Raw genomic sequence first — 26,157 nt, 5'->3', positions numbered from 1 at the left:
CTGTGTTTATCATTGTGTCTTATTTCTAAAGTATGGCCTATACATTTGGCTCAGGCTGTTGAAAAATATACATACACATAGTTGTGGTAAAGGAAGGAGAACCATGAGGTGAAATATTACTTTTTCTTTTAAGCTGGCAATGCTATGAAGCACAATTGATCCAACACCACCAAAAGTAATGAAAAATAGTAGCCACCCAGAAGAAAACCAAGACAGTATTTATTACAGTTTCTGTTATATACCCAAAGAAAATGCAGTATTTCCCTTAGAAAATCACAGCACTGATTAAACTAAGGGGTGGGTGTAAAGCAGAATGTGTCTTGCTTGTAGACCGTTGACCAATTTGTGGCAAATGTACTGCAATAATACTTAACTTTTGTGGGGGCATGGACCCTTCTAGAAATGTGATGAAAGCTATAGATTTCCTTCCTAAAATGGTGATGATCACAATTGTACAATGTATAGTAGTATTTAGTGGAGTGTGGAATCAAATAATAGCATAAGAATCTAATTTGATATTTTAAAAGACCATTTTCAAAGTAAAAGAAAGGAAAAAGTAAAATAAATATTTTCTACTCAATTCACAGTTTTGAAGCCCCTCCTGGGTCCCATGGATCGCAGATGGAGAAACTTGACCTACTGTCTGCAGTTGCTGGGATCCTTGCAAATATCTTGGACTTAATGCACCTTCAACAGATTTCCAGTTCTCATACGTATAAACAAGAAGGTACTAAAATGAGAGCTGGTGTATGTGGTCTTATTTTATAAATCTTTAAATGGTTAGTGAACGATGGGGGTTACATGTAAAAGAAACCATACAAGACAAAACTGAAACCTGCCTACTTCCTGGGTTAAATTTCCTCTCCAATTATTTCTCTCAATTGATCAGCACTTTCTAGTAAACAGGATATCCTTGAGTGAAGAGGCAGAGTTTGTTAGGGCTATGAATGAAAAGTCAAAGGTAACACAATAGATAGAGCTAATTTTGGTAATGTGAGGTAAGTGGCTGGGATGATTACAGGAATCTAAAAGTTCACTTTAGGAAACTGGATGTGCCATTCCTACAAACCTATGTCCACTGCTCTTTGTCATGAAGCAAGAAGAACAAAGAGCTTTCAATTTATGATTCACTGATAGGAAGATATTCAACTAGGCTAGCCCCTCAAAAAGTGAATTTATGGCACTTAGTTTCTTGGGCAATTCTATGTACTGCATGTTTCAGGCAGACATATTTGACCAAACTACACATTCGGTTGGATGTATTGTTCTGTGTTGTTTAAAAAAACAAAATAAAATAGATATTAGAGGAGGGAAAGGTCAGGACTGAAACTATAGCCAACAGGGATAAATTTGCCTTTCACCCCTCTCACTGTCATCTTGAGGTTTTTTTTATTCATTTGCTGGTTTAACACAATGGACCACAATGGGGAAATGAGCAAACCTATTTCTCTGCTTCCTAAGATCCTGTTGTCTCAACCCCACTTTAATACCTGCACCATTATTCTCCCATCCAAAAATGGGAGGATAAAAATCTAAACATGTGACTGAAAAATCCAGCCACATTCAGTTCAATAATACATTTAGCACAACATGTAATTTGGCCCCTGGTTTTCAACACAAATAGAAATTGTGTAGTGACAACATTGCTTGTTAAGTTCCCAAGCTCTTGATAACAAGATATGTAATCAATTGTTTGGCTGCTTGGTTGGCGCGTAATGAAGTGAAGTAAGCATGCAAATTAGCAAACCAAAATAAGCTCTCATAAGGCAGACATGTAAGGAGGAGTGACAGATCTTTAACATGTAAACATGGTATCAAAGCCAAGCTCAAAGGCTACATCTTGCATTTTTTCCCCAGAATTTAAGACAAAAGGCTACTATGATGAAGTTCCCTTTTTGTGTTTCGTAACAGGCAGGATCATATACATGGATATTTCATCTTTTATGACATTGTGTAGTGGTCTGAGTGTTGGGATACAATTCTGGAGACCAGTTCTAATCCCAACTTGAATGAAATCTACTGGTTGGCTTTGGGTGAGTCATATTCGACTTGTATTTCAGCCTCAGAGAATGGCAAAGACAAAGACATTTTGAACAAAGCTTGCCAAGAAAACACTGGTGATAGGCTCCCCTTAGGATCACTGTAAGTCAGCAATAACTCAAATATATAAGAATAAGAAAAATCTTTCATGCCCCCCTCCCCCTGCCATAAACAATATCCCAAATGTTAACTGTGCATTTCTTACTCCTAAGTGAGGAATAGAAACTTGTTCTATTTATATCTACTAATGTTACCCTACAAGTTATTTCTCATGAATGGGAATTTAAAAACTTGGACCTTAGTGACAATGCTTCTCATTCTTTTTTATATTTTCTAAGTTTTTTTTGTTTTTTTGTTTTTGCTTTCTATCCTTGTTTTTTCAAGTCTATGTTACACTTTTGTTGTGTTGCACACAATAAGCCTACAGTTCTTCCTTTCTGGCCACAAAAGCCAACTTGTTTAAGAGTTTTCAAAGTAGGGAGCATACCTGTCCTATTTCAGTGCTGCTGATTATAATTGAGACAAGTTCAAAATGCTGCCTAGTCATTAATGGCAGTTTCCTCATGCTGGTTGTTGTGGTTGTTATTTTGCATATGTCTTGAATCAGAATTATATGCTCTCCCCTTCCCCTCAAAAAACAATCCAGAAAGATCAGGGGACTTCTGAAGAACCCTAAAAATGCATGCATAAAATATTTGCAAAGCTATACTACCAAGAATAAATACATTCCAGAATATGAACATTTTTAAAGCATGCATAGACATTGCAAAACTCATCAACTGTATCACTGAAAGAGATTTCCAGTTATTGCATGTTTTACTTAACACAAAAATTCAGAATTATAAGATAGAAAAAATGTGGTTTTATGACAAACTCTTGGCTCTTGATCATAGGCTTGGAGCCTGACCAAACAAATATTATAGGCCATATTGGAGAATGTATACTTTATGTTTATCTTATCTTTTAAACAAATACTTCTGTTGGGTGTAGATATGGAACAAGATCAAGAAATGTGGAGGAAAGAGAGGATTTCGAGCATAATTAAATATTGCTATGAGTGCATATAATAAAAATATAGATGTGGTAAATAAATTGTTAATACATGTTAATTTATAAAATAGTTATGATATTATTTCAACAATTTTAATAGATTAAGTTCAAATGGCTAAATGCAGCGTTTAGCATATAGTGCAACTGTGCCTGCCCCCAATTTTCACTTTCAAAACTGAAAAATTATACCCTTTATGTGGCTTGGAAGGCATTTTTGCTATGTTTCCCTGATAATTCTTTTCCCCAAGTGACTTGTCGTTATTTCCTGTTTTGAAAGTGGGATTTTAAAGATTTAGATAAATAAGCTTGCCTCTAAATCATAGGGTGGGGGAGGACACAGGATATAGAAAAACGCTGAGAGGGTGTAAGGGGCATTTTTAGTAAAACTTGGGGGTTTGAAGCATGCTGAGTTATGGCTTTCTGACATCTGACAGGGGTATGTGAGGCCCCTAAACCTCAAAAAGTTATCCACCCTTGCCTTAGCACATTTTTTCCAATAGTAGCTAACTCATTACTGAAAAGCAGAGGGACAGGACAGGGACTCTCCAATAAGCTAGTCCATGAGATATGAAAAGCTGAAGCCGGGGGAAGGAGGATTCACTGGTGACTCTTTTCCACAGCCAGGGCAGTGCTTTATGAGACTGCACAGTCCTTTTTTCAATCTCAGCATGTGGGTTGAGTGGCAAAGATCCATTACTTGTTTGATTACTGGTTCAGTTGTAAAAAGGACAAAAGGAAGTATGGAAGTTCTGTGTGCTGTGGCCACACATCTGTTTTATTAGTTAGGCACCATTTGCTGTTTTAAACATTTCTGATAGGTTTTGTAGTAGAAAACCTGTATAGTGTTGTACTAGGATTTGGGGATACCAGGACTCAGTTCTCTGCTCAGCCATGAAAACCGACTAAATGATCTTGGGAAACTATCATTCTCTCTTTCTGTGAGAAAGGTGATGGCAAGTCTTCACTGAATAAACCTTTCCAAGAAAATTCTGTGATGGATTCAACATGATTCGAGTAACAACAAAAATAGGTTTTGTAATGTAGTCTGTTGTGCAATCAGACTAAATCCATCACAATTGCAAACAATTTAAGGCATTTGTGGGAAATCATTCCTTGGCTCTTCTATTTAGGGATGTGTCAATGGCGAGATCATCCTCAAAGCTTCTGATTAGTTGCTAGAGGATACATAAAAGCCTGACGGAATTATTTACTTATATCTAAAGATGATGCCTGGCATAATGTTAAGGATTCATTATATAGAGTTACAGATCGGTCACTGCTCCATATTCAGAAATGTTCCATATTCCCAATTGTGAAACTAGTGCCACAATCATGAATCACCCCTCCCCTAATCTACCTTAATAGCTATCAGCCACATCCAGTGATAGTTGTCTGATCAACTGGCAAATGGGGCATAGCATGACAATGTTCCCATCTCACACTTTCCAACAATCAATAGGGCTCTTGCTTCTGACTGTAACACCAGAATTCACTGGTGGGATGAGGCAGTAAAGGTTATCCTGCAGTGCCCTGATCACAATGGAATTGACCTTCTTTACTCCATCTAGCTAAGTGATTCTCACCCTGTGGGTACCCAGATGTTTTGGCCTTCAACTCTCAGGAATTCTAACAGCTGGTAGAATGGCTGGGATTCCTGGGAGTTGTAGGTCAAAACACCTGGGCATCCACAAGTTGAGAACCACTGATCTAGCTGCTGGCTATTATGATGGTTTGGGGGTGGTCAGATTAGGTAAAGGTAGTCCCCTGACATTAAGTCCAGTCATGTCTGACTCTGGGGTGTGGTGCTCATCTCCATTTCTAAGCCGAAGAGCCAGCGTTGTCCGTAGACACCTCCAAGGTCATGTGGCCGGCATGACTGCATGGAGCACTGTTACCTTCCCACCAGAGCGGTACCTATTGATCTACTCACATTTGCATGTTTTCGAACTGCTAGGTTGGCAGAAGCTAGGGCTGACAGCGGAAGCTCACGCTGCTCCCCGGAATTGAACCTGCGACCTTTCGATTAACAAGCTCAGCAGCTCAGTGCTTTAACCCACTGCGCTACTGGGGGCTCCTGTGGTCAGATTATAGATTATATAGAGATTATATGTAGTCACATTCATAGTTATGCACATGATGTAGGACCTTGACACATGTTCAACCCCACCTTTCTCCAGAGCAAAATCTTTAATCAGAAACATATACAAGGATCATGTTCAAAATAGTGCGGCCCTCTGTGCATGACAGAGCAAAAGGAAACGTATTGCCAACAAAGAATATTCAATAGCAGCTAATGTGCTAATTAATATGCACATTTCGACTTTACTAAAGAAATACAACATTATTACATAGTGGAATACACTGTCACCAGGTGATCTGTCTGCTTGGTTGATCTACAGTCCATAATTCTTCGAATACAAATGTCATTGAATAGAGGACTTCCCTCCAACTGCCCTTCAGACAAAATATTATAGTATATAAAAAGGTCAAAGGGTCACCATAGTTCTCAGACAGCTAAAGAATAATAGAATAATAGAGTTGGAAGAGACCACAAGGACCATCCAGTCCAACCCCCTTCCACGGGATATCAGTGGTTTCTTTCAAACATTGATGTCAATATGAAAATGGGCTGCATAAAAGCCACAAAAACTGTCAATAGCAAAATGTATGCCTAGTCTTAAAAGTCATCATTTCACAAGGGTTAAACAAAACAATGTCTATTTTCTTTCCTTTCCTTCGTAACTATTCCTAGGTTTCTGTGTACTACCTTAGTATTAGTGCTGCGGTTTAATTTTTCGGGACCAAATGAGATATATATTCACACAGGATATCTATTGTCAAATAGCTCTTCAGGTATAAAAGCAATAATTCACAAAACCCAGCTGGTCTTACCTTCAAGTGTGTCTCCTTGTCCAGAAATAGCATCCCCTGCTCCTGATGCATAAAGGGCAGTCACAGCTAAATCATATCTTGTTCCTGGCTCCAAGTCTCTGAGAACAGTAGTGGTAGTATCTCCTCTTAAGGTCACTTCTTTAGTTTCTCCTCCTGTTGCTGGAGTATATGTTACAAGGTACTGTTGTACTTTGCCAGGTGCTGAATTCCAAGATAGCTTCAATGAGGATGTTGTAGGATCAGAAACTTTCAAGTCTCTTGGTCTTCCCAGAACTGCACATAGTAATAGAAGGCAAACAAATAATTTTTGTGAGAATTTGATATTTTTAAGGTTTATGAAAAATATATGTGATGCAAATGTTGTGGGATGTGCCCTTTTAATTGACTGGAGGTAGTATTGTCTAGTGGTTTGACCATTAGACGACAACTTTGGAGTGCAGGATTTAAACCCAGCCCACCCAAGAAAACCCACCGAGTGACCCTGTTCAGATCACACTCTCTGAACCTCAGAGGAATACAAAGGTCAACTCCCTCTGAAGATATCTACCCAAGAAAACTCCTTGATAGATAATTTGTAAACGCTTGAAGGCAACACAACAATAACAAACAATGACAGATGCTTTGAGGCAGAAGATGACCTCAAAATGCAACTGAAAATGATTACAAAGTAACATGATTACTTTCTCCCCCTACACAGCTCCCATTCATGCTATCCAAATAGTGGTTTTGAACTTGTGGATAAAGGGGCTGCAGAAGGAAAATAATTGCTTTCCTTTTTATTCTTCTGACAAAAACCAATTCACCATCAATCTCACTCTAATGAATGCTACCCACAACAAAATGTTCATGTAGCCCACTTGATGTTGATGGAGTGCAAGTTTCAGTAGCCTTAGCCAGCATGGCCAATAACAAGGAATGTCAGAAGCATCACACAACATCCTGAGGGCCACACAATTTCTATCACTGCTCTGGACAAAGGAGCTGAAGGAGGCACATTTGGAGCTTGAGGTCATCAATTTAGGTCCAGTTCACACACAGTATTTTCTTTTATTATAAAAGTGTCTCAGTTAAAGGTAAAGAACACATGTTTGCAAAATTTATTTTCATCCTACATTTCTCATACAAATGCAAGCTCCTAGGGAATTAGTAGTGTCTGCCACAATTTCCCAATATGTTTGAAAGTGATTCTATTGTGGAAAGAGATCCTTAATCCAATAAGCTTACCTTCTTCGGTTTTTCCATGACCAGTCAATGGATTTCCTGCTCCAGACTGGTACTCGGCAGTAACAGAGACTTCATATCTTGTATCTGGCTTCAGATTCTGTAGAGTTGTTGCTCTTTCATTTGCTGAAACTGTTACTTGTCTTCTCTCCCCACCAGCAACTGGTCTATATACAAGCCTATATCTCAGAACATTCCCTGGAGCTGGTGACCATCCAACTTTAAAGCTATCTGTTGTTTCATCTGTTATTCTTAAATTTCGTGGCGATCCCCTGACTACAAAAGAAATTTTTAAAAAATCATAAATACAAATTATCATATTTTGATTTATTCACCTAAAATGGGAGAAAAATGTTCTACATTAAATATTCTGGCTCAGGGATCAAATAGCCAGTGGTAACTTAAGGGAGCTATCCCAGGGTCCTTCCACATTGCCAAAAAAACACACACACACAAAACAAAACAGAATATCAAGGCAGAAAATCCCACAATATCTGCTTTGAACTGAGTTATCAGAGTCCACACTGCCATATATTCAAGTTCAGAGCAGATAATATGGGATTTTATTCAGCTATGTGGAAGGGGCCTGAGATGTTGAACTTTAGTCCCAAAATAGATTCAGCACTTTGGATAGTTCCTATATAGTCTGTAATAAACTCTGGAGTGAATTCGCTAGCTCTCTAACATGCCTGTGCAAATATCTTCAGAAGCATCTCCACCTATATCAGTCTTGTCTAGTACGAGCGGTAAGATAGTAAAAGGAAAGAACTTAATTATGTTTATATGAACTCTTAAGCATTTACTGCCCTTGAACTTTGTGTTCTAATGTTGAGTTTTGTTTTTATTCTATTTTATTGTGTGTTGATGACATTTTGTTTATACTGTTGCATTTGTAAGCTGAACACGATACATTAGGATACAGGTGTAGTGCAGTTAACAAAGGAAAAGCTGTTTAACCTGCTTCGGCTATTCTAGCATATTCAAAAAGCATAGCTTTCACCACCAAAATGGAAATCATAAGAAAAGTGGAGGTTATTGAAAGAATGATCTCTAAATATTAAAAATGTTTTTGTTTACTTATGAAAGACTTACATGTTTTTTAATGTTAGTTTTGAATAAAAAGTTTGCCAAACATGTAGAATTGTTCTTCTTTTTTGTGGTATGGGAACTTATCCCTATTCTTTACATGTTATTTCTACCTCTGATATCAATACTTCTGTTAAAAAAGTAAAGCCCAGCAACATAATTACTTTGTCAGTTGAGATATACCTATATTTATTGCGTAAATAGTTTTCCCTGATTTAAAAATATTTCCATAAGCCCTAATTTATGCAGTGATGCTATTACAGAAGAGGAAAATAAGAATGGTATGCAAACAAAATGTTTCGTAGCACTCTAAAAGCCTTAGTCAGATGATTAGATGTAAACAGAATCTAAAAGAATGTGAAACAGATTAATGGCATGTCTGGAAAGCAGTATTTTTTTAACATTTGACATTTCATTAATTTGAAAAGCTGAAAAATGATATTATTTTATAATCTATTTCCTCTGTACCATCAAGTTGGATGATAACACAAGGATAACCATGTTGAAAAAATATGAATGGGCATGGGATGTACATGGCTGCTGTACCCCTGCTGCCATTGCATACAAAGTACAGATTTCAACATACAACATATAGAGTAACTCTAAAAATAAGCAAGGAAGTTGGCTGAAAAAGGGAGATATGATATACATGTTTTAGAATGGTAAAAATGTGCAGCACTCTCTGTTTTCTGTGAATTCTTTGGGTACTAAAATGGACTTGCATCTATTAGCTTTAATCAGGTTTCATATTTCAGTTTCCAGTTTGATTCCCAAGGAAAACCAATGGAACTTGGCTTTATATGAGTGGACATTATAAACATTATCAACATAAATGGTTTTAAATATAAATATATAAGATGTTAGGAAATTGGCTACTAAAGGCAGTCCAGCCTACAGTGTTTCCAAAAAATGTTACCTGAATACAGTAAAAATTTGATCCGTTTGTAATTGTAGAAAATTGGTTGCAACAAAAAACTAGAACTACTGGGAGATTCCAGCAACTACAGCACCATAATGGCACATGTAATGCATCTCTATCTTTGTTTATTTATAAAATAAAGAAACATGCAGAAAAATATGAATTATACCTTCTAAAGTTGTTTCCTCCCCATCCAAAGAAGGGCCATCACCATCTTCGTATTCCGCAATTACACTGACAGCATATGTGGTTTTAGGTAGTAAATTAGTAAGAACTGTGTTAGTAACTGGTGCTGGTACAGAAACCATGAATTCTTCTCCATCAACAGCCTCTTTATACTTGACAAGGTAAGACAAAACTTCAGGTCCTGCAGGAGACCAAGTAGCTCTGAAGCTGTAAGAACCCACTTCGGAAAATTGTAGATTTCTTGCAGGTAAGTAAGCTGTTCAAAATTTTAAAGACTAGTAAGAAAACTGGATAAAAATGTGTTTATATTTAACAAAAGTGTGGATAAAATAACGCTGCCCTAATGTCTTGCTAATCAGAATACTTCAACCTGAAATTAAGAGCAGGAGTTGTGTTGCCTTGCAAACCCTAGCTAGCATAGCCAATGGTGAGGATGACGTTCAACACAATTCCCATGTGTAATGCAGATAAAAGCGTATCGTTTATAAGACTACTCTAGTAATGCTAAGTAACTGCTTCTATCTTTCAGTGACAAAAAATGCTAATTCTACAGGAGACTGACATTGTGAAGTCACGCTGTGAACGAATCCATGTAAACTTGATTAGTATTGAAAGTCCAATAATATGAGTGGCCTATAATAATCCACATTCACTGATAAATGTGTAGTCCTGCCATTAGTGAGCAAATTATGCCATATTAAAGTTAATGTGACTTTTGTTACTTCATCCATCCACAAAATGCAGTCATAAAGGAAAGCGATGAAGTTAACTCAAACAATAATTAAAAGTTTGCTATCATAACTCACAAAGGTTACATTGTTATTGCTAAGGTGAAATTTATTCTCTAAAACATACATACAAAAGCTGTGTTCCTACATCAGAAGATGGGGCACAAAGTTCTGCTGAGGAAAAACTATGCTTCATCTCTCCCTGATTATGGCTACAGGGCCATAATCAGAGTTTTCTTCAGTGCCCATTGGACTCCACTAAACAATTGCGGAGGTGCAGAGGATCATTGCATGGGAGAAGTGATCCATTCACACAGTTGCTTTGTGTTGATATATGTCATTAACAAGATGCTGGCTATATATCATTGATCATTAATGGGAGAGGGATTTGTATGAAACGGTTCATACTGTTGGGCCCAGAATCTGTTGCAAACACTTTCCCATTCAAGATAAAGACTACTTACATTTCTTCTTAATCTCTCGAAGTTCCTGTTCAATTCGTAGGCAGACAGACTGTGTGAGCTCAAATGATATTCTTTGGAAAGCATCAAAGTCTTCCACTGTATACACGTGGGTTTCTGCAGGTGGTGTAGCAATTGCTTCCAGTTCTGTTCGTACGGCATCCTTAACACCAACTGCAAATATTTCTACATCAGAGTTCCTGAGTTTTATGGCAGGATCTTTAAAAGCATCTGATGATTTCCCATCAGTAATTAAAATCATGACCCTGGGCACATTTGGTCTTGCTCCTCTGCTGGTAACAAAGATTTTTTCCCTTACGTAAGTCATTGCTTTGCCTGTGTTTGTAGATCCACCTCTGTAAGGGAAGGTGTTAATAGCCTGAATTATATCGTCAATTCTGTTGTATCTGTTCAAAGTAAACTCCGTATGAGGATCTCTGCTGTACTGGACAAGACTTATTTGGACTTTCTCAGGCGAGATTTCAAAGCTTTTAACTAACACTTCCAAAAATGCTCTTACTTTAACAAAATTAGCAATGCCAATACTGTAGGAGCCATCAACCAGCAGCACAATGTCAGCTTTGACGTCCACTCCTTTTGAACATTCTGTAAAAAGAAGGAATAATAGTTTTTAGCAGTTATACAACACTCCAAGTATGGACAATTACATATTTTTCTCTGCTTAGAAGTAAGTCCTATCAGTATTATGAAACCTGTTCCCATAAAAATGTAGAGGATTTCAGTATAAATCCTCGTTTTCTTTCCCTTTAGCCAAATATATATGAACAGATTTATCATAACAGAAATGTCTCTCTTAATGCAAAATTTCATTTTTTTTAATCATGTAAAACCTAAAAATAAATAGATCGGTAATTAGTTATGTTGTCCCCAGTACCATTTCGGTTTTACACTCTTCAGGCAGGCATGTAGCCGGGGGGGGGGGGGGGGCTTGAGGGGCTTCATTCCCCCCCCCCCCGAAATTCTCAGGGTGGTCCACGAGAAGGACTTACTGGTACATTATTTAAACTGTTATGTTTATTCATATCATGATCTGATCACCATGCTCAATATATCCCATATGCATGGGGGTATTGGGATAACGATACAAAAGGTTTGCTAGGGTAGATCCTCTCTCACTCAGGCTCAGCCCCCTCCCCCCCCCCCCCGCCCGAATCAAACTCAGCCCCCACCCCCACCCCCAGAATCAAAATCATGGCTATGGGCCTGTCTTCAGGTATTAATATTCAATAGTTTCACAGGCCAATGACTTACCCACTTGGACTTTTACAGGCTGTGTTTTTTCCATTATAGTTACTGGCTCACTGGGAGTTAGTCCTTTCATTGCATACACATTAATTTGGTATTCTGTGTCCGCAGAAAGGTCTTTGACATTAAAAGCAGTGGTTTGAGGTCCCACACTCAGTGAATGTTGTTTGACACCAGCTAACATGGGAATCATGTCTATTTTGTAGCCAGTTATTTCACTGGGAGATGGGGACCAAGTGATTCTAATTGATCTCGATGAGATTTGTGTAGCTACAAGATTTGCAGGAGGTTCAATAGCTGAAAAATTGAAAACAAACATCAATATTTTTATTTTTTTTAAAGAGTAAAGAGATCAACACTTAAGATTTGGAAACAAATATTGCTATAAAAGAACAGACCATATGTATAGAGCTTGAACAGAGATGTTTCTATTTTCTTGCTCTCCTCACTCTAAGATGCTTTGTGATCCTATAGCCATTCTCACTTTGCAATTTGGCTGCAGCCCTTTGGACAAATTAATATTTCTGAGCACTTTTCAAAGGCAGCCCCATTATTGTACAATGCAATAATGGGGCTTTACAGGGAGTTAAAAAAGATAGTAGGAACTCATACATAAGACCCACCAAATATAGTGATTTTTTTCCTGGCAGATAATCCTAAAGATGGGATTGTGATCTTTGATATTGCTGTTTTTAATTTGTTTTAAATTGTTTTAAATTGTGTTAGATTTTAGCCTGTTCTTGTAAGCCGCTCCGAGCCCCAGGGGAGTGGCAGCATATAAGTTTGAATAATAAATAAATAAATAAATGTGCTATATGTATTTATGTTACTTTTCTCTGCATAATTAAAGGGATATTCTTTCAGTTGTTCCTACTTCTAAATGAAGAAACATTAACTGTAAATAATTCAAACTCTGCAATATCTAGAGTTGGAAGTGTGTAAATCCTGCAGAGAATTTTAAAAATTAGACATTCTAATGTTTTTTGATATTTTGGGTCTAATCAATATTATTTCAGGCTTTCTATTATACTTATAAGTAATAGCAGAGTAGAGGACATTCGTATAATGACAACCCATTCATATATCATCACTTTTCTCTGAGTTAAGCTTCAAAATATTTTAGAATGTGGCATGAGACTTTGCTATTCCAACAAACAGATAATGCATATACATATTATTTCTGCATGTGCCCAAGCCCTTGAGAAAACATTAAAATAGTGTTTGATTCCTGGCCAGAAATACCTTAAAAAGGAAGGAAACTCCTAAGGTTAAATTAGACTACACTTAGCACAGTAGTCCTATTCGGACTAGGAGTAGTTTTCCAGAATCTCTGTCAAAATCTTCCACCTGACATGCTAGTTTCAGGTTGCAACTGGGACACATTATATGCAAAATAAGTACTCCTGTCTCTGAATTATAGCAGTGTTTAAAATACTTCATTTTTCTCTCTGGATTAAATTAGCTGTTGTGAAACTGTTCCTCACCTTCTTCTCCACTAACAAGTTCACCCAACTGTTCATCTACACCTGAACACACTTGTGAGACTATTTCATTCTGTATATCCACAATGCCATCGAAATTGGCCACATTGAATACATGCGTCAGTGAGGGCTGAGATGCAATTAATTTCAGTTCTTTGGCGTCTGCAGCCTTGATCCCTAAATAAAAGTAAAAAACAAGAAAAGGTAACAATATGTGAGAGTTGTTCGTTTAGTTTCCCATGACTCACCAATGTTGTCCAATTGAGGATTCACACTGAGAGAGAATCTGACCACTGTACTGTTGTTTGTTTGAATTATATTACACTTTTCTCCTGACGGCATTTGAAATCCAAGGTATAGTTGAAGCATTATACAAACATTTTAAAAGAATCAAATTCAGTGTGAGAGAAGGAATGCCTTCCAGTATTTAGTGTACAGATAGGCTGCCAAATACTGAGTACCTTCTCCTCCATTCCATAAACTCAGACATGCAAAAATCTATGATGGATCAGTATTTATGTACAACTATAGAAAGTAAAGCTTTTACATTCAGAGAACATTTTAATACTATTTACCACTTGATAATAAGTACTAGGAGCCCCTGGTGGCACAGTAGGTTAAATCACTGAGCTATTGAATTTGCTGACCGAAAGATTGGCAGTTCAAATCCAGGGAGCTGGGTGAGCTTATGCTTGTTAGCCCCAGCGTCTGCCAACCTAGCAGTCTGAAAACATGCAAATGTGAGTAGATCAATAGGTACTACTCAGGCGGAAAGGTAACAGCATTCCATGCAGTCATACTGGCCACATGACCTTGGAGGTGTGTATGGACAATGCCAGCTCTTCGGCTTAGACACCGAGATGAACACCACCCCCCGAGTCTGACACAACAAGACTTAATGTCAAGGGAAAGCCTTTACCTTTACTAATAACTACTAATTCAAATAATGTTTTAAATGTATTTCTGTTTCTCTGGACACTTCTTTGGAATAAGAGGAACACCATCCAGATATTTTTTTGTTATTTTACTTTTAAGTGCATAGCATAAACATGGTGAACATAGTCTATAGAGGTAGATCTGATCATAAGTAATTTGAATAGGGGAGTAAAAATTGGTTTTCTATAGCAAAGACATGGCACAGCTTTTGTTTCTTGCCCTTGACATTACAAAAAGATCAACATACCCAAGGAAAATACTTCAACTCCTGCAGCACGAAGTTCTCTTGCAGGAATTTCTACTTCATCTTGCGACTTTCCATCCGTAATTATAATTGCCACTTTGGGAAAGCCTTTTCTTGACCCAGCAGATTCCACGAATGTATTCCTCATCAAATATTCAATTGCTTCTCCTAAAAGTTATAAAAGAGATTATGTTTATGTTAACTACATACATTTTCAGCTTTATATCAAATTCAGAATTGTAAAATCCAGTCAATTAAGTGCTCCCTATATTGCAGGATCTATAGCAACAAAGAGTGTTCCCTTTGCAAAACACAGACAACTATTTCTTGGGTCAAAAAAGACCACAGCTGTATTGATTACAGTTACAGAAGCTTAAGCTCAATATGAGGCCAGATCCAGACATTGATTGACCTGACTGCTGGTGGAAGAAAACTACCCAGCCCAAGTGCTGGTACACCTGAGGGTGCCACATTGACAGAAGCCACCAAATGTTTCCTTTTTGCCTGGTAGTGGGGATATGGCCATTTGTTCCTGAGCTGGACTTAGCACTACATAGCCTTATTCCCAAGTTCCCTTAAGGAGAGCTCCAAACACTCACATCAGGCTCTGACTATCCCTCCAGGGACCATGCTAAAACCAACCAAATTGTGGTGACATTATTTTAAGCTTCACATGGCAATGGGTGAATGTCATGGGTGGGTTGGGTGAATGTTAATTAAATTAAGCGACAAAAAGATCTTGAGAGGTTATGGCAGCAAAAACTATGCTCCCAGAACAGCCTTCATCTGAGCTACCTTTGGTCCTTCCTCCTCTCAACTGGGTGGTTCACAATTGGTTACTCTTCCCAAACTTTTCCCAAAATGTGTGAATCTATAAATTTTTCTAGGAAGGAAACAGCCAATTGGCAGAAAATTGGTCAGCAAGTCAGCACCTGGGAAGGCCAGCTATCATGACCTACAAAGCTATCTCCACATTAAGTTAGGTAAACACCATTATCAAATAGCTGAAAGTCCAAACCTGTCATTGTATTGCCTCCTTTGTAGGGTATGTTTTTTATTGCTTCAATGAGGTCCCTCTGTCTGTAATACTGATTCAAGTTGAACTCAGTCCTTGTATCAGAGCTGTACTGTACGATTCCAACTCTTGTCTTATCTTCTCCAATATCAAAAGCTGATACCAGTGCAACAATGAAATCCAATATGTATTTGAAGTTGTTTCTGCCCACACTCCAAGACCCATCCACAAGAAAAACAAGATCTGTAACAGCACTAAGGGAACATCCTGGAAAATAATTTATTAAAAAATTGATATATTTGCCAGTGCAATCGATTATTTGCATACACACACACACATACACAAATTCAATATGAGTGAATACTTGGCATAGCATTAGTACATGTGAAGGGAACTTGAGATTTATTGTTGATCATAAGTTGAATATGACCCAGTTGTTTGAGGCTGCAGGAAAGATAGAAAATATTTTTGCCTGCATGAATAGAACCACAGTTTCCAAGTTCAAGAGCAATAATAGTCCCACTATACTAAATTTAGTTCTGGGCATTTCATCTTTAAGATGGATATAGACAAGTTGAAGTAGACTGAGTTAAGGGTAATAAGGCTGATAAAGGTACAGAGAACAAAATATGAGGAAAGTTGAGAATGTTCAATTTGGTGAAGAGAACACTACAAGGTGACATGATTACACTCTTTAAATGTCTAAAGAACTCAGAGAGGAGGATGTTGGTTTGTTCGATGCTGTCCCAGACTGTAAGACCTTATTTAATAGTTTTAAGTTTTAGAAGGATAGTCTTGAATTGAACATTACAAAGAATCTCTTGACAATGAGAATGGTTCTGCAGTGGAACCAAATACCCGGAGAAATAAGGTGTCTCCTTCTCTGGACATCTTCAAAAACAGGTTGAATAGCTAGCTGCTGGGGATGTTGTAACTGGAGCTTTTACACAGAGCAGCTGGTTAAACTCAATGGCCTATGGGGTCACCTTCCAGCTTTATGATCCTGTGGTTCTGCATCACATACATATATTGCATATCACCTAAATAAATATGTGAAATGTTCATCTTCTTCACCTGTGACCTGGATTCTTTGAAATCAATGCTGTTCACAGAATCTTTGGATCCAGCTCATAATGTGTGCATGTGTTTCATTATGCTGGCATAGTAAGCCTAAATAAAGACAATTTATTTCTTGGATCTTGAGTGTTGGAAACAAGCTTTTGTCCATTTGCAAGTTCTACAAGGTAACATCTTAACTGGGGAAAGGGAGACTCAGTTGACCCATAGACCACAAGTGGCTTGTAGGTTATTCCATGTAGCTTTAGAGCAGTGGTTCTCAACCTGTGGGTCCCCAGGTGTTTTGTCCAACAACTCCCAGAAATCCCAGCCAGTTTAGGATTTCTGGGAGTTGAAGGCCAAAATATCTGGGGACCCACAGGTTGAGAACCACTGCTCTAGAGGGTATCATCCTGGAACCCCCAAAATAAATTAAAGCCCAAAATCTGAGAGCAAGGCAACGTCACTTCTGCCCACCTAAACTGACTGAAGGAATGCATTGCAGCCCTCTGAGAAAGTAACTCAAATAGCTTTCCTAGCCATGGAGTATGCTAAGTTTTGTTCACTGATCTCCTGAATAAAAGTTCTGTGTAACAGAGATTTGGATGGCATGCAATGGAAGATTCTGATGGGCACAAAGTAGGGGAGGATATGGTCAATATTTAAAAGATCATTATTATTGGTTCACATTTTAAGATCTTCTGACTTCATTTAATTCTTGACAGTTTTTAATACATTCTTGTTTCAATTTTGTTTTGTTATTGGGTGAGATAAACAGCATTGTAGAAAAAGTTAACTAATTCTTGTTTCAGAATATTGTGCCTTTTATTTACTCACTTTGCAACTGAACTTCTTCAATCTTCTTTTCTCCTGTTGTTATTAAACCACCTGTTTGGACTTTAAAAAAAACAAAAACAAAGAATTAACAGAAAACAAACAGAAATTGAGCCCACCTTCAGCATATGCTTAATAGCTATTGACTGCATTTTCTAAGAGATTAAAACCATATATTTGATTATGTCTGGTAACACTCAATTTTAATTATATGAACTTACTTGTAAGTTGTCCAGAGACAGATATACTCTCTTCTATGTTATCATATGAACTTATTGTTACAAGATATTCGACATCAGCTGTGAGGTCTCTTAATAATGTTTCAGTAGCACTGGGTGCTAGAGTAAATTCTCTAGAAGGTCCATCTGAAATCCAACATACATAGAAAAAAATCATTATGCAGAAATGCAAAATCTCAGTGTAGTAATCCAATAATAATGATGATGATGATGATGATGATGATGATGATGATGATGATGATGGATGTTAGCCATGGCAGGAGTAGGGAGAAGTTTCACATATGTGTACATACACTTTTTCCCCTGAATATGGGACAGCGAATATACTATATATGATCAACTACCACCAGGCAGGTTCTTACACAGAAAATCTTCTCTTATTCTCTCCATTAGGAAAAGTGAGGTAGGGAGCTGAGGCAACTAACTCTGACTGTCATGAAAGGGGAGCCATTGTGTAACTGACTTTGCTATAATTGATGAGGAAATATACTTGTAGGATCTTCTGCTCATATACTAAAATAAGTCAGCCAGATGTAGGCATGGGTGAGTCTGCTGCTTTGCCTCAAGCCAGACTTGCCAGCATTCTGCATTCCACCTACTGAATGTGTTGTTGTTACTAGCAAGCTAGATAGACATACAGAAAAGTGTTTGGGTGTTGGGGATTACCCATATGCAGGGAAAGCATATGCTCCGACTGGGGAAATTGTAGAATAGCAGAGACGGTTAACATATAAACTCCAAATGCTTCCCAAGATGCAACCATGGTTCTCTGCACAACTGGCAGATGATAGCCCAAATAGTGGAAGTCTTTCACCCTCCATTTCAGGGTGAGGTTTACCCCATATCCAGGTACTCAGACTAGAGGCTGTCTCTGCACTGCAAAAAATACTTCCTGCACTATGTAAACTGAACCCTCTAGATCAGGCATCCTCAAACAGTGGCCTTCCAGCTGTTTTGGCCTCCAACTCCAAGAATTCCTGACCATTGAACGAACTAGCTAGGACTTGGATGTTGGAGAGACGCCATTTGAGGATACCTGCTCTAAGTCCACTTGGGTTTTGCTCCACGATGGACACACACTACAGAAGGCAGGATACATGGATAGTCACACACCATATTATTAAATGGTGGTAATGTGTGTATTTTCTCATCAGCACATCTGTGTGCAAGTCAGCACCTTTTTAAGTATGGGCAGCAACAAACTGCTGTCAGTTTGGGAGCCTGTGCATTGAGAAGTCCTATTAAACAACAATGGCCATATAATGCAGTTTGGAACTGCATTGTCTGGTCAGTGTAAACCAATACAATGCAGATCCAGGCTAAGAATAATTCCCAGCTCATTCTTCATGCCCAACTAATGCTTCAGTTCTATATAGACTGAGTCCCGTTGAACTCAGCGAAACTCACTTCTATGTGGACATGGATAGGATTGCACTGTAAGGTATCAGGCATGATTCTGAACAATTTAAAAATGCCTTAGTCTTTTATTTTGATACTGTATTTCGGCATTGTCAACACATACTCCTCCAACAAATTAGTTCATGATGATGCAATAATCAATTTTTCATAGAATAACACTAGAACGTACCAGTTGTAGGGGTCACTGTTATCCTGTAACCTTCTATTGCATCAGATGGCCTCGTCCATGTCATCTGAACAGTACGCTCATCTATAATTTTAAATTTCAAGTCTGATGGTGGATTAACTGCAAAAGAGTTACATCAAGCAAGAATGTGTTTAAAAGCTGAACCAGTTAATTGCATATCAATTTTTTAAAAAATATATGTTCAAGCAATGCTGGCTAAGATATGTCTTTGCATAAATTTGTTTCCAACAAATATAAAGATATGTTGTTGGCGAAGGAAGGATACAAGCTTATGAAATATGACAAAACACGTCAAAGAGAATACGCATTACAGAGGACAGCACAAAACATTTGTTTCTTGAATTGCCAAGCCATTCAAGAATGGCCAGCAAAATCAAGCACAATAGAAAACACATTTGGATACATGTAAAATGAGTTCACAGATAATAATCACATATGCAAACATTTCACATAACAATTAAAAAGAATGTTTTTTAACATGCTGGGTGCAACATGCTAAATCACAACCTGCTTACAACACCATGAAATCAATTGACCAAAATACAATATTCTTTTCAATAACACCTCAGATAATTGATGTATATATACATCTATTAAAGATGGTCTCTGCATAAGTGCTTTTTCAATTATAATTTTCTCCAAAAAAGCTTGGCAGAGAAAAAAAGAAATACGTATTAAGAATGCAATCAAGATTTGGAATGGTTCATTGCTCAATTTATATCATACAGATATATATAGAGAGAGATAATATATATATATGCATATATATTTCTTGTAGTTTAACCCCTTAGTGCCTACTAGACACCCCAGTGGTTCATCTTGTATGTGTTTTTATACATAAAATGAGAAATGAAGGGGTTAACAAATTGTAAATTATTTTCCAACATATTTTGAACTATTTGCAAAACTTTTTTTCAAAAAAGGCACATTTACTGGCTGTTTACACCCTCCAGTGTGCTAATCCTGAGGTGTAAACTATCATTTAACATTACCCTTTTCCCTTTGCAGCAGGTGTACCCATACTAAGGAGTGGCATTTTAACACAAAAATGCCAGTATGGTGATTATACAACAATTGTTAATTATGAAAGACAACATCAAGGTATATTTATAGACATTTATTTACAGAATGCATGAGGAGGAGGGCAAGAAAAAAGGGGGATCAGTGATCCGGACAAATGACGGCAAATCAATTTGTGGGAAAAACGGAATTCAACAGAAAGGGATAGTTTACATAGGCTGTTTTGCAGCATCATGCATGTCTATATATGAAAAGTCAAAATTTTTGTTTAACTTCCCACAATGAACAAAAGCTTCCATGTACAGGGATAATGGCACAAAGACGTTTCATTAAAATATTTTATAATGATATTCTCGTGTTAAATTGTTCATGCTGAGTCATGCAGTATTTTGCTGATTCACTGTCAGTGCATGGTAGGCGTACAATATATAACCATTGAAACCATTTCTTAAAAGGTAAATGAAATCCAGCCATACTTTCCTTAATGCTTCAGATTGTTTGGCAAGCATTGTGGGTGAGCCATATCTTGTGTTTTTCTTGGAAGATGTCCATCTTTACTTAATTAGGTCTTTTAAAAAATACTTTGGAAAATCCAATAGCAGAGTGTAAACAACTTCCAGGGGGATAATTTGCTCATCACCTACATTAGTAAAATCTACTCGTAGTATCTATTTACATCAAAGACTTCAGTGTTCATTGCAACTGATTTATTAAAAATGTGTGTATATATACTGATATTTTATTCAGCTATCAAGTGGGAAATGTGGTATTGCATAACTTTGAACGTATGGTCATTTCCAATGAAAATAGGATAATATGGCTTTATGCTGTTCCTGCAATAGATATAGTAGTGCTAGAATAAATGTTATTTTTTCCTATTGTCCATACACAGGCAGTGAGATTAGAATATTAATCAGCATGCATGGTCAACTCTTCATTCTGTTTAAAGCAATCACACTTCTACGGTCTGAAGCAAGTACAGTACGTAGTATCAAATGCATGCAATAGAAGTTAAAATTATGGAGCACATTAAACATTGCAAAGAATACCATTATAAAATATTGTTTCCAAAGCAATGGCTCAGGACAAATTTAATGCAAAGGCAGAGACAACTGACCTGAGCATGCTTCTTTTAAAAATAAAGAAATCAAGTACATGGGAAAAAATAGCACCACCAACCTTGAAGGCAAATTGACCTGAAGCAGCAGAGGTCTTAGGCTGTAACTGCTGAAGGACAGCAGCAGCCCACCTTGAAGATCCCCAAATGGCCGGATTCCAGATAAACTGAAAAAACTAACTGTGGGGAAAAGGCTTTAACATTTTAAAGGACTGTCATCTATTTTAATGCAACTCAGATGCAGCACGTAGCATTTTTTTTTTGTTTTTTAAAATGTGCATTCGCAACTTATCACACATTATCAGGTGATCTGGTCATCTGTAACAGTGTCAGCAATGCAGCTCCTGTATGTGTGACTTGATTCATAGTGATAACATGGCCTGGTTCAGAAGTAGTTCCAACTTTAATGACGTTAAGTTCAATATGTGTCCCGTCCGAATGCATGTGTATAGCATTACAAAATTATTTATGATATTTAGACAAACAACAAAACTTTCTTTGATCTGTATTGCTAATGAATAAAGTACCTATAGAGTTTCACAAGAGCAAGATCCAAAGAAGCACACAACCAGTTCTCCGTATTTTCTTCAACAGCATCCTCTTACACATCATATACTAGCAAACTGCTTTTGAAACTGAGGGGTGCTTCTAAAGCAGTTTTTGATGTACTATGATGTGCTGCTGTATTAAGGAAAAAAGTTTCAAAACAAAAGTTTGAAATACCACTCTGCATGCATAAGTTCTCAGTTATGTGTAAAGTCATTCTTTGGATCCCGTCCTGTCTTTGCTATCACACAAACATGGATGGCAAAATCAAACAGATTTTGGAACAGTGATAACTTAAAACTCATACAAATAAATTGGCACAAAAGATGAATGTTGTTCATATTTTCCTCAGGGCCCTTCCAAATGGCCATATAACTCAGAATATCAAGGCAAATAATCCATAATATCTGCGTTGAACTGGGCTATCTGAGTCCACACTGCCATATAATCCAATTCAATGTGTATTTTATAAAGCCATAAGACTTCACAGGGGCCTTCCATATGCTTGTATGAACTCTTATCTTATCTAGGAAGGAAATTATAGATCCAAAATGGGAAGGAAAAAGTCTGCTGTGAATTTCAAACCTTGTACTCCACTGACTCAGCATGCATATATTTTATAATCATGTTATCTGAAGTGTAGGTGAATTTTCCAGCCTCTTATCAAAGTATCTCATACCATATGGTACATGCCAAGAATGTAAACTTATCTACTCCATATATCTCTCACTCAAATTAGCAGTTAATTTATATCCAGTTTACATCATTGTTTTATAAACATTTTCTGGCATGATAAGAACACAGCCTTTAATCAGAATGCCTGTTTTAGATATTGGTTTGACTAAAACTGCAATAAAAAATAAATAAAAACAGAGAATATGGTTGCAGATAAGAGATTATAGAGTCTGGCTGGTAAGAAACCTCTATGACTCTCTCATGAAATGGGAAGCAGGAAAGGAGATTCCCAGCAAAACCCCATCATGCATAACAACTATAGACCATCCTGGCGAGGATTTAGTCTAAGTATCAGGAGAGCACACAAGTGGGGTGGGGAAGTCTGTTATCTAAATTATGATGAAATGTTTACAGTGAAACACTAGACTAACAATTCAGTAATGCAACTCTGTGAATTCCAGGATACAGTGAAACCCCGATCTGTTTGCTATCTTTCTCTTCCACCCAGAATGACAAGGTATTTCCAATTTTGGAATTTTTTTTAATGTTGAAATACCTGTGGCCTCATCTACATTGACTTTATTGTGCCCTTTGACGTGAGCTAGACAAGACACCCATGAAAGCTTGCAAGGGCGGGGGGGAACCCTTATTATTGGGAGAAGGATTAATTACCTACAATGAAAGAATGATAGTTCTGTTGTTCCAGTACTATAGTTTATATAATAGCCATCAAGTTCAAGTTCACATTATTGCAGTCAATGACCAGTTCAAGAGAAGAAGGACACAGTAATAGTCATGAAAACTATTACTTATGCAATAATACTGAACCAGAACGAATAAAATTGATAACAAGAAAAGTAACAACTAGCAATGAAAAACATGAACAAAGATTTTAGCTAACCAGAGATAGTTCAATTTTTTCTTCCCTAATCTGGGGAAATGACTAAACAAAATAGGGAATGTGGTGCTGGCACCAAGACTACGAAATATATTGTTGCAACATAGTTCACAACTAAAGCATGAGAAATGTCAACAGAAGAGCAGGCATTCATAAGAAAGATAATGGACAAAAGATTGTTGAGACATTATATCAGTGTGACTCTTGGTTGTGCTTTTATTACAAGCTTGTAGAAGAAGGCATCCAATGCTCCCTTATGCACAATGTTCCTTCTTCAACTGAAGCATAAACGAGCTTACAAATTGATCGGTGTGTGGCAGTAGCACCAACACTCACAACCTTCCCAAAACAGCTACTGATTGCCTTTGAGGTCTGCTTTTTTCTGTGTCAAGAGCAACTTGAGAAACTGCAAAATTGCTTCTGGTGTGAGAGAACTGGCCATCTGCAAGGATGTTGCCCAGGGGATGCCCAGATGTTTTACCATCCTGTAGGAGGCTTCTCTCAGGAGAAGTAGGAGGCTTCCCTGCATGGGAAGCTGGAGGTGACAGACGGGAGCTCATGCCGCTTTCCAGATTCAAACTACCAACCTTTCAGTCAGCAATCCTGCCAGTACAAGGGCTTAACCCATGGCACCACCAGGGCTGTGAGACAAACCACCATCACATTGTTGCCAAGCCTCACACTGTTCATGAAAGGACACCTGTGGAGTTTTATGCTATATCAGATTCACACAAAATCTCAGCCATTGTGTCCAAAAAAACAACACAAGAAAAAGAAAGAAAAAGAAAGTTCAAGAGTAAAGCTTCCATACATCACACATACAGAGAGAGAGATAGCGTGAATACCATGTGGAAAAATGGAGGGGGTGTTTTTATTTAAGATACTCGATAGAATTTTCCCCCTAAAATGCTGACAAGGCTACCTATCACCAGCAATGGATTTGCTGTCTATCAATGCATTTGTCAATAGTGTTTTCTGAAGTTCTACTTGTTCTGCTGCAGGTATACATGTCTGTGCAAATCATTCCCAATAATCCATAGCTTCCTTTAGAAGCTATTCTTCAAGTAGTAGTAGTAGTTTCAAACATTAGTTCTGATGCATAAACAGAGAGTGGAAGGCATGAACCTGAAAATGCAGCCCACTCTTTATCCCTAAGGAGCTACAGCTATGCAGAAAAAAACGACCCAAGTGAGGTTGGAATTGGCCTAGCTCTCATAATACCTACAACTATTGTCAGGGGAACTGTGATGTTTATGTTGGTAATTATTGCTTTTATGATATTGTTTTTGCTCTTCTTGTATTGTGCTTGTTTGTACCTTGAGTGCTTTGTGAGCCGTCCCACATTCTTCTGGGAGATGGTGGTGGGGTATAAATAAAGGTTTATTATCATTTATTATAAAGTTGATAAACCTCTGTCAGATAAGAATTTTTACCTTTTGATTGCAAGGTACAATTCCGTTAATTAAGTGATTGTAATTTTGTATCATAGAATTGTAGCACAATGCTTTCACTTTTACTGCCATTAGTCCACCTTGTAGAATCCTAGGATTTGAGTTTGATGAGGTATTAAGAATTTCCTGCCTGAGAACTTTTAACTGAAATTGCATGAGAAAGTTTAATCCATGGCCAGTGTGATGAATCATTGATAGTACTGGCCCACACTTTGATTGATTGTAATGACAGATAGCTGGCCTGCAGGTTCCATTGCGTTTTAGGAATTTTATAATTTTTTATAATTTTATCTATAAGATTTTTATGCGCCGTTGATTATATATGTCATTGTATTTATACTTTTGTATTGTTGTCTGCATGTGGCACTTGGGAGTGCTTCTGGGAGCCACCCCGAGTCCTGTTGGGGAGATGGTTGCAGGGTACAAATAAAGATTATTAAAGTCTCTTCTCCAACTACAAACCAAGATTACACAAAATGCAGCCATAGTCCTGTATATACCCATGTATAAATCAACCTCATATATTAAGTTGAGAGCAGGCTTCAAGGCTAAAATTATGGATTTTGATATGACCCACAAATAAGCTAAAGATTGTTCTATTGAAAGGAGAAAGCACCAATGCCACTTCAGGGGATCAACTACCCTTGGCCACTGGCCAGTTATTCAAAAACAGTGGTTCTCAACCTGTGGGTCCTCAGGTGTTTTGGCCTACAACTCCCAGAAATCCCAACCAGTTTACTAGCTGTTAGTATTTCTGTGAGTTGAAGGCCAAAACATCTGAGGACCCACAGGTTGAGAACCACTGCTCAAAAAGAAGACATTAACTTGTTGGAAATCATCTGATTTGAAAGGGATGACTTTTCTCTTTTGTCCATTCTACCATTTTATGAGAAGTGCTCAGAAAGAACACTTCTCATACTTCCTCCAATTTCCCCCGGTTCCCATTTTATTTCTAATAACAAGCTTCCATCAATTTTAATAATTGTTTTCAGCATGGAATTACATAAACAACAAATTCTAGAATTCCTTAGGATAAAGGAATTGGTTTTAAACCAGCTGAAGTCTGTAGCAAGGATAACACTCCTCATAGAGCAATCCTTTTGTGGTGTTCGTGGGATTCCAAGTTCTCCCATTTGTTGCAGGCTATAATAAAGAGCCAGCTGGAAGTTGCAAGATAATAATCAGTTAAG

At 37.6% G+C, this 26,157-nt stretch overlaps 1 protein-coding gene across 4 annotated transcripts in view; it reads right to left on the bottom strand.

The window, feature by feature from the left end:
- Positions 1 to 26,157, bottom strand: part of COL12A1 (collagen type XII alpha 1 chain) — a 127,980-nt gene that overhangs the window by 87,355 nt on the left and 14,468 nt on the right. For all 4 annotated transcript variants that reach the window (XM_067467785.1, XM_067467783.1, XM_060752919.2 and 1 more), the window contains exons 3-13: positions 19,243 to 19,359; positions 17,637 to 17,780; positions 17,419 to 17,478; positions 15,529 to 15,792; positions 14,514 to 14,678; positions 13,334 to 13,507; positions 11,856 to 12,146; positions 10,587 to 11,189; positions 9,378 to 9,650; positions 7,207 to 7,479; positions 5,983 to 6,255 (exon numbers count right to left, since the gene is read on the bottom strand). In XM_067467785.1, the coding sequence (XP_067323886.1) occupies positions 5,983 to 6,255; positions 7,207 to 7,479; positions 9,378 to 9,650; positions 10,587 to 11,189; positions 11,856 to 12,146; positions 13,334 to 13,507; positions 14,514 to 14,678; positions 15,529 to 15,792; positions 17,419 to 17,478; positions 17,637 to 17,780; positions 19,243 to 19,359 (2,637 nt within the window). The remainder of the gene's footprint in view (positions 1 to 5,982; positions 6,256 to 7,206; positions 7,480 to 9,377; positions 9,651 to 10,586; positions 11,190 to 11,855; positions 12,147 to 13,333; positions 13,508 to 14,513; positions 14,679 to 15,528; positions 15,793 to 17,418; positions 17,479 to 17,636; positions 17,781 to 19,242; positions 19,360 to 26,157) is intronic.

Source organism: Anolis sagrei, chromosome 1, assembly GCF_037176765.1.
Source record: "Anolis sagrei isolate rAnoSag1 chromosome 1, rAnoSag1.mat, whole genome shotgun sequence".
NCBI classification, from domain to species: Eukaryota; Metazoa; Chordata; class Lepidosauria; order Squamata; family Dactyloidae; genus Anolis; species Anolis sagrei.
Note: the sequence above shows the minus strand (reverse complement) of the source record. Positions and strands in the feature narration are given on the sequence as shown.